At 41.9% G+C, this 10,035-nt stretch overlaps 1 protein-coding gene across 1 annotated transcript; it reads left to right on the plus strand.

Annotated features, from left to right (window-relative positions):
• Positions 1–3,342: 3,342 nt before the first annotated feature.
• Positions 3,343–9,600, plus strand: LOC123089736 (uncharacterized). Its single transcript, XM_044511327.1, has 7 exons — positions 3,343–3,617; positions 4,650–4,728; positions 4,841–4,930; positions 6,538–7,154; positions 7,867–7,951; positions 8,061–8,123; positions 9,013–9,600. The coding sequence occupies exons 1-7, from the start codon at positions 3,397–3,399 to the stop codon at positions 9,349–9,351; spliced, it is 1,494 nt and encodes a 497-aa protein (XP_044367262.1). The 5' UTR covers positions 3,343–3,396; the 3' UTR covers positions 9,352–9,600.
• The last annotated feature ends 435 nt before the right edge of the window (positions 9,601–10,035 follow it).

Raw genomic sequence — 10,035 nt, forward strand, 5'->3', positions numbered from 1 at the left:
GGTTCAGGGGCTACTGTGTGAGTCCTGGATTAGAGGGTCCTCGGGCGTCCGATCTACTGATGTGGGCCGAACTGATGGGCCGTCAATATACAAGGCAGAAGATCATCTCTCGTGTTCGGTGGGGACTCTCACATGCGTTGATGGCAAGTATAGGTGTCCGGATATATTATTCCTTTCTGTATAACCGACTTTGTACAAACCCTAAGCCTTTCCGGTGTCTATATAAACTAGAGGGTTAGATCGGAGGCAGAATCATAACATTGCTAGGCTAGCTATCTAGGGTTAGCCCAATCAATCTCGTGGTAGATCAACTCTTGTAACCCCTATACCCTCGAATATAATCAAGCAGGAGTAGGGTTTTACCTCCATTAAGAGGGCCCGAACCTGGGTAAACACTATGTCCCTTCTCCACCGTTACCATTGATCTTCAGACGCACAGCTTGGGCCCCCTACCCGAGATCTGCCGGTTTTGACACCGACAAGACTCCCCACACATGGCGCGCACCCTAGGCCGGTAGCCTCCTCCCCTCCTCCTTTATATACGGGGTGGGGGGCACCCCAAAGCACGTCAGTTATTCTCTTTGCCGTGTGCGGTGCCCCCTCCACAGTTTACCACGTCGGTCATAGCATCGTAGTGCTCAGGTGAAGCCCTGCCTTATCACATCATCAACACCGTCGCCTCGCCATCGTGCTGACGGAACTCTCCCTCGACCCTCTATTGGATCAAGAGTTCGAGGGACGTCATCGAGCTGAACGTGTGTTCAACATGAAGGTGCCGTACGTACGTTCGGTACTTGGATCGGTTGGATCGTGAAGACGTTCGACTATATCAACCGCGTTAACTAACGCTTCCGCTTTCAGTCTACAAGGGTACATGGACACACTCTCCCCCTCTCATTGCTATGCATCTCCTAGTTAGATCTTGCGTGATCATAGGATTTTTTTTGAAATTGCATGCTACGTTACCCAACAGAGGGAATATTTGTTCTGCCTTTAGCTCCTCGTTGGGTTCAACACTCTTATTTATATAAGAAGGCTACAAACGATCCCTTATACTTGTGGGTTATCATTGTCTAACAGAAGCATACTACAACATGTTAAAATCTATAGAAAGAACTAACTAAAAATAATTAAAAGCAACAATTAAAGGACTAAAACAACTATATAAGCAAAACAATACTGTTTTAATTAAAATTCTAATTTAAATTATTCTAAAAATAACAAAATACATCTTACTGTGACAACATTCTAACATGTGACTAGGAGCAATAAGAATTAAATTTAAAACTATTTTAAACTCAAATTATTCACAATCTAGGGTTTGGAGCAAATTTGAACAGTTTCAAATTTAAATCATTCAAATTTGAAAACTAATGGCACAAACAGAAACTGGACAAAATTTTGAATCTAATGCAATAAGAATCACTCAAAAACATCAAATATCCTAAAAGATATAAGCAATTTAAAATAGAAACAAAAAACAATTGAAAAAACAAAAAAAATAAACTTTCAGAACCCCTTTAGTCCTAGTTGGTGGCTCCAACCGGGACTAAAGTTAGACCAAAGCCACCAATCGGGAGTAAAGGTTGGACCTTTAGTCCCGGTTGCAGACACCAACCGGGACTAAATCCTCAACCCCTTTAGTCCCGGTTGGTGTCACCAACGGGACTAAAGGTCTAATCTTTAGTCCCGGTTGTGGACACCAACCGGGACTAAAGGGCATCACACCCTTTAGTCTCGGTTGGTGTCTCCAACCGGGACTAAAGGTCTCATTTGAACCAAGATTGATGCCTGCCCGACGCCCTAGACGCTCGAACCGGAACTAATGCTCACATTAGTCCTGGTTCGTAATGCAACCGAGACTAATATGTAGATCGAGCTTGGACCAAAGCCCTGTTTTCTACTAGTGATCGGGACACTGCAGATGAGCTCGGATCAAGGTGGGAGGGCTTGAGCCATGATGCTTGGGGAGGGTTCCTTGGCGACAACGACAGAGTTGGGCTAGATGAATCCAGATAATGAACCCTAGGGGGGGGGGGGGGGAATGTGGCAGTGACAAAGCCGATGTAGTGAGTAGGGGGCGACGAGGGCGTGTGGTTGGAGGGGTCTGGGTCGGCTTAGAACGAAGATGAGAGAGACACGGGAAATCTCACGTTCATACAGGCCCAGTTTTTTTTGTACTTACACATACATGCCCAGTTCTACATGGCGAGGGACATATAGAATGGTGGACAAAGTCTCCGAAATCACTAATTGAGGAGTACTCCTCGCAAAGATCACTCACACCTTCCAGGTTATGACAAGTGGCCCACTGCATGTGCGCCATTTGTCGCAACCTGGGAGTTTTCTCTTTTTCATACATCCGTTTATTCAAAACGTTGTATCTCTTAAACCGTGCGTCTAAATCTTGAACCGTTTTCACCGTTGGATTCCTGACGTCGAGATCTTCAAAACTAGATCCCATATTGATAGGTTTTGACAAACTTTTTTTCACAAAAAAAAAAACGAACGAAAAAACCGCACCGGGAGCACGGGTGTTTCCCTTTTTGAAAGAGGCACGGTCACGCCTCTCATGAAATCACAACCGTACCTCTCGTGGAAGTAAAACCGTGCCTCTCACAAAAGAAAAATAAAAAAATGTGTTTCTTTTCATTTTCGAGAAGACACGGCCGTGCCTCTCACGAAAGCACAACCATGCCTCTCGCGGAAGCAAAACCGTGCCCCTTGAGGAAGAAAAAAAACAGAAAATGTGTTTTTTCTCATTTCCGAGAGGCACGGTCGTGCCTCTCGTGGAAGCAAAACTGTGCCTCTGGCGGAAGAAAAAAAAATAGAAAACGTTTTTTTTTCATTTCCGAGTGGCATAGCCGTGCCTCTCGCAAAAGCAAAATCATGCCTCTTGCAGAAGCAAAAAAAGAAAACGCGATTTTTTGCACAAAAATATTTGTTTTTCGAATTGTTTTTCCAAAAGCTAAGAAATACTAGTGAAAAACCGAAACGTCAAGAAACCCCGGAAAAAATGTTTAAAAAGTTGAAATCGCGTGCGGAAAAATAAAAAAAATCCAGAGGGAGTGCCCAGAGCATGGCACGTGGCGGGCGGCTGAGAGCGCGCCAAATGACGCTGATCGTTGTGAGGCTCCCGCAGGAGTGCTCGTGAACCATTTTTTTTAGAATTCCTTTCTTCAATTTAGGGGAATGGCCCATCCACATAATATAGGAGCAGGGAGCCCATTGAAAAGGATTTTTGTTCTGAAAAATAAGCCCACAGTGGAGTTGACCTAACCCCACTCCACTGCCTCCCGTCAAGTCAAAAGAAGAAACCCCACTCCACACTCCTCCGCCTCCCGAATTCGACCTCCCCCAGAAAAACCTCGTCCGTTACTCCTCCGCCTCCCTCCAATGTCGTCCCCGCCGCCCATGCCTGGAAGGGAGGAGATCGCCGGCGCCAAGGCGCCGCGTCCGCTCGCTGCGGACACCACCGGCGCAGGGGGAGACGCCGGAGGTGTCGCCGAGGCAAGCCAAGCAGCGTCCGGCGGTGAGGCCAAAGCGACGCCGTCGCCAGCGACTATCTGCCCTTGCTGCACGGAGCCGTGGACCAGCGACGGCCCTCATCGCATGTGGTGAGCGCACGAGGGCCTCCACCCCCACGGTCCTAGTGCAATTCCGCTGCTGCTTCTTTTTTGCAGCGGACAATTTCCGGCCGTGATGTCGCGTCTGTGTATTGCGGCCTAGGGTTCTAGGTTTTTCTGCAGGGGATATGGTCTTCCTTGTACCATCACGTTGGATTCCTTTTGGATTTGGGGCTATCAGCACAGTATCGTCTGTGTTTTGCACTCGCTAATTAGGTACCGAAGAAGATCAGATACGGCATGAGATCTGATTTTCTGAGGTCCATACACTGCTGCTAATTAGATACTGAAGAGGATTGCATCTTCTTTTTACAGTTCACTGTGTGCAATGCTATTCTTGGGCGAAAAGTTGCTCTGATGGTGGAGTTCTTTCCATTCTATGCATGAAATTTATTTAGCAGGCTATAGCGCCGCAATAGCCTTTTAGACGAGATTTCACTACACTGACGTAATTTCTACGGCTATTCCAGCAACGACCGCAAAAGGGCTGATAACCTCCGCTAAATCCATAGCAGTCCGGGAAGCTTAGCGCTGCTATTTGAAATTTTGCTTGCCAAAGCGCCAGAAAAGAAACCGCGCCATTTTCCATCACGCGGCAGTCCAAGACCTAATCAGTAAACCATCGTTTAAATACCCTAGCCCTAGCCAGTCCACTCCCCCGGATCATCAATTAATCTGGTGTCTTAGATGGCTTCTTTGTCGGAAGGTGCAACTTGCAACGAGGCCTCTAATCAGACTCTGCCCTTCACTGAACACCGCACCACAATAAATATTTATGAGTTTGTGGATCTAGGTTTCATCTGAAAATTCTTTGTTTATGGTCCATATATTTATTTATATTTTCAAAATCCATTAAATGTTTTAGCATCCTTTATAGCATATTAGTTTCTATTTTTCATAATGCACTCTTGCTACACATATTAGATGCACTCATGCTACGTACATATGCATGGCTTGTATTCTAACTGTGAGACTAGTGACACTTTTGGATCACTAATCATAACATCTATCTCTTAAATGCAGTTGCATTCGTTGTGGGCATGTGTATGGCAGATCTTGTATGGAGACGTTGCTGCGTCGTTCTGGCCAGAATAGTGCCAAGGTACCACGAGTGGGTCTGCATATACTCAGTGAACAGATTATATTAAAGATGTATATCAAATATCTGAATGGAAATTCTCAACTTATCCATGACTGTTGATATTTCTAACCAGTGCCCGCAGTGTGGCAAACAATTCGAGGAGAAGCTTATTATCAACCTCTATGCACCAGAAAACATGTTGGAGGGTTGCTGCAGTGCTGAGGTTCTATTTCTTTCATCCGATGTACATCTATAGATGTGTCGAGTTTGTCTTTAAGGACATCCACTTTAGATGTAGGATGTTGGTTTATGTTGATTTATATATATGGTGATATTTTTCTTACATCTTATGAGATAACCGGACCTTTTCGTTCAATTCTCTAAGCAACAATAGTATCTTTTCATATTCAACACCCACTAATAGCGAAAAATCATAGAATTAAGATACCGGGAATGGAAACAAATAATTCACTAGAATCAATAGCATCCATTTCGCCCTATTTCGCTCTCACAATTTGGGTCTTGCATGAGTACAATTTAGCAACAAAATGATACCTCATTCCAATTTATACCTTTACATATTAAATAAACACAGATATTTGGTACTTTGAAAGTTTCTATTAATTTTAGAATTTGCTGGTTAATTCAATATCCGACGTATTTAGCAATTTAATCTGAATATTTAGATAATATATTTCCAAAAATAAATTGAAACATAACCTATGTACTTCTGAATATGAGTTGTTTGGAATTTCTAGTTAATTATCCATGTGTAAATATCTAAAACATAATGTAAAATCATCAATTTGGACCAAGTTCAGAAGTTGACCATTAACGGCCATTAAATTTGAACAATGGCCTATCAATCAATTGCTCAGATTTAAAATTGCCTTAGCTTTAGTGTGGTAAGGTGGAGCGCTGCAAAATCTTTTAGAACCTTTTCACATTATGCGCTATTTTTTGTGGGTTTCCAATAGTAGAAACATTAGTTTTTTCTACCATCACCCTAGTTAGTCTCATTGCTGCTAAAACACGAGACGCCAAATTTTTATGTCGATAACCCTTCTGAGAAAGCAAGGACACATGAGGGGAGCCTTCATAATCTAGGGGATCAACAAGTAGTTGTCACCTCATCCCTGCCATACGGCTTAGCGTGTATCAGATTTGAGTCGAAGAGGAAACATAATCTGCGATGGAGAAGAATCAGGCATATATACATGCCTTTTCTCATACCAACTAATTGGTTGTTGCAAAAGCAACCATTGTTGTTAAGCCTGGTGGAAAACTACTATATCTTTATTTTCCCATAGAGTTGTAGCACTTGTGTCCTATTATGCTGGCCTGAAATGAGATGTCGATCTATTCATCATTAACAGTTTTTTTTCTGTTGAATTTATATTCACTAATCAAATGACTCACTTAGGTTCATCCTTTTCATTCTGGATGTCTTCCAAAACCATCATGATATTGCATTTGAACATGTTCACCCTTACTAGTTAGTACTCCCTCTGAAAGAAATATAAGAGCGTTTAGATCACTACTTTAGTGATCTAAACACTCTTATATTTATTTATGGAGGGAGTGCATAGTAGTAATCATGTATTAAATTACTTTATATTAGGTCCCATTGAATTGGTAACCAGAAATTGGAGAAAATGTTATAAACATATAATCAACTGTAGCAGTGTCCACCTGAAGGTTTTTATTATATAACTAGTATCATTGTTACTCCCTCCGTTCACTTTTGTATGTCTTTTCAGACAACTCAAAATAGGCTGTGTTGATTACATCTCATAAATTCTTCTTTTGTTCAATTGACCTGAACTGCAGGAAATTAAAGCGTTTTACGAACATATATTTGTTGCAGTAAGGGCGACATGTATTGAGATTCAACAATGGTTTAGAGAACGGGTTGCTCAGATGGAGATAATAGTGAACAAAAAGGTGACAATGGCTAAGGCCAACGTGGTATTAATGAAGGAGCGATTGAAGAAGATGGCTGAACAAGAAAAGATGGTGCCAAAGGATATGATAGTGTTCATGGAGCAGAATTGCCCTCAGCTGATGATTTGTGTGTCGTGCGTGTTCTCATCCTTACCAGCATCTGGTATGGAAGGCGGGGACGAGATTGCCAATGTTGAAATTATTGTCAGAGAGGGGCCATGTCCCCATGCTGTGGAAGCTAGTGAACGGGGTGGCAGAGGCAATGAGTTAAATCATACTGTATCTGGTTTGGGCGAGGAGATCGACGGCTCATACAGAGACAGTAGCTACTTTGGCGAATATAATGCGAACATCTCCAACAAAGAAGCAAATAGGATGCTGGTAAGTGCGAACATGGATGCTTCAGCTGAAGGGGGGAAATGCATTGATGTCAAGGCACCAGCACGGCCAACCTGCTCTATCTGCATGGAGCCGTGGACCTCCACGGACGAGCATCACATCTGGTGAGGAATATGGTTTCCATTGTTGGTCTTTTTGGGTACATACTACTAAACTGACGTCTTATTCCAAGATATTGTGCTGAAAGTGAGCCCCATATGTGCTAGCTCGCTGAAATAACTTCAGTTATGTCCTGCTGTGATTAATACCATCTCCATGTTGGGATTCGATATTATATATATATCCACCGTTTGGGGATCATTACAACTACTCCTAGTGGATGCAGATGATTTTCTAACATCATGCACCAGCTTTAACAATCCATTGTTTCTGATCCTTTTTTTATCTCACTGAGAGGAATAACGCTTTTGTTTTGAGTAATGTTAATATTTAAGTGTATGATAGGTTAGATATAACGATTGAATTGGTAATCATGTTTCCTTTTCGCCAACAACTAGACAATTGTTATAGGCATAGTTGCAATCCATTGTTGAATTGTTACAGATCATGAATTCAGTATCCATTTGACATGATTAAGTTAGGTGATCACTGTATATGCATATTAGGAGGCTTTGGGTTCACGATGCTGCGGATGTGGCACCATATGATCATATAGTGCAGGAGGGCAGTCTTTGTTGGACCTTTCATGGTGCTTACTTCATTTGGTGACCAGATCAGCCATTTTTCATTTTACTTGTCTTGGGGTTACTAGATTTTATACATGTATCCATACACGGGGTTGTGTTCTCTAGATCATCTCCCATCTCCAACTTGCAGTTGTATTCCTTGCGGGCATGTCTACGGCAGGTCGTGCTTAATAAGGTGGCTCAGGGATCAGCTTTCAAGGAATGAGAATCTGAAGGTAACATGCCGGATTCTGTATGTACTTCATATTGACTTACATTCATGAATCAAATCATGGGAACCTAAGATTTCTCTACTTATGAATGCATATTTATCTTTCTAACCAGTGCCCTCAATGTGCGGAAGAATTCAAAGGCAATCTTATCGACCTCCATGCACCATTGTGTCAGGTTCTGATTCTTTTATCCGTTATCCTTTCATTGGGTGTTGCATTGTGGACTATTGCTTTCTCTGTTTTCTCCTATAGTAGAAACAATAGTTGTCTCTGTCACCAATCCACATCAGCTTATATTGTCTCTAAATCGTTAACGACTGTCCCTCACACTCCATGCTATGTTGGTTGTTCGTTTGCCTATACCCACATCACTTATATCCCAACGCGTATCTTAAAGAAATACCTGTACTAAGAATTGTAGATGTGCTCAAGTTGTATGTTCAATGATAGTTTATAGTTGAGTCATGAAAGTGTTCAGGTTATACTTTCAATACTTGGATATAGTAGGACGATATTGCTTTTCAGCTATTTATTAAAATGTCATTCCTTTTTGCCACCACCTTTGCTTTTGGGCCGTTACCATCCTTCAAACCGGTTTACTGGCTCCACGTGTTAGTTTTTTTTGCCAAAAAGACAAACTTGTCTTTTCACTATTGGTCTTCTCCCTAATCTCAGAAGATGTAAGAAGTTTCAATGGAGTAATGAAATTTTGATAATTAGTCCTAAGTATTGGCATAAGCAGAATTGCAGGTGCGACTAGTGGCATTGACATAAAATTGCCGTACATTATTTTTCTTCTAAATTTTGAGCACTTTATTGTTAATACGTAGTGATGGGGGCTATCATTGTTGGCACTTCTGATGTTATGTTTACATCCCCCATTATAAAACGACTCAACCTACCAACGTCATATAAAGCATAGGATTTTCATCTGGTTGGTGATGGACATTAAGTATTCAAGTGCTATGCAGTTGTATAATTGGTGTATATAGAAGATGTTTTCTTATGCTGGATGTGGATTATACATATCACAAGTTCTCATCTCAATTAACCTGCCGGTGCAGGAAGTACATGAGTATTATGAAGCTAAGTTGGCTGAGTTTGAGGCATCGAGGGAAGAATGTATGCTATTTGCAAAATATCATTATCAGTATGACCTGCTAAGTGCACAAGCGAAGTTTCGGGATGAGCTGCGTGCACTAATTAGACCTGAAATTGCTGAGATTGAAAGAGTGATGATGGAACACGTGGCAAAGGCTAACGGTAGCTTGGTGTTGATGAAGGAGCAGATGAAGAAGATGGCTGAAGAAGACATGGCGACAACGGAGCATCTCATTGGATACTTGGAACAGACTTGCCATTGCCCTTGTCTTTTTCCTACCCTACCCAAGCTACCCATATGACCCTGCTGATCAAAGCTGATGAATGGTCAGCTTTGTACCACACATTATGTATTTGTAGTTCATCATATGTACTGTGATGTACCAGGAGTCTGGTTTTACCTCATCATTTGCCAAGAACATGGCAGCTGGCGCTAGCGTCAACAAGTCTTCCTGTGTGGAGATGTGGTGTGAACACTAAGTGTGTTTCAGACAGTCGAAAATATGTGGTACTTGCTTCTTTCAAGGTAAACCATTGGTCTGCTTATTACCTCGGTCTTCTATTTTTGAGTTGCTTGATTTTATTTATATATAAATTTCAGTCAAGCACACAACTATAATTGCGTACCACAATGTCTAAAGTTCTGCCCCATACTCAAAATGCAGTTAGCAACATGATGTTACTTGCATGTGCAGTGTGGTGGCTGAAGAAAGAGAAAGCAATATTTTTTCCCGACAAAGGATAATATATTAGTATCAAGATGATACCAATTCCATCTCGCCGAGACATTGAGGATGCATATAGACAGAAAAAGAAAATTAGAACATAAATAGAGTAGGTGACCAACGACACAGAACAAGCAAACAAGCATCAACACCACCCATCACCCTTGCCAACACATGAACTACGAAACAATTCTCCAACAGCAACACCTTCAAGATGGAAAAGCAACAAGTCTAATTTGTTCTTGATTCAGAAGCTTAGGG

This window comes from Triticum aestivum, chromosome 4B (assembly GCF_018294505.1).
Source record: "Triticum aestivum cultivar Chinese Spring chromosome 4B, IWGSC CS RefSeq v2.1, whole genome shotgun sequence".
NCBI classification, from domain to species: domain Eukaryota; kingdom Viridiplantae; phylum Streptophyta; class Magnoliopsida; order Poales; family Poaceae; genus Triticum; species Triticum aestivum.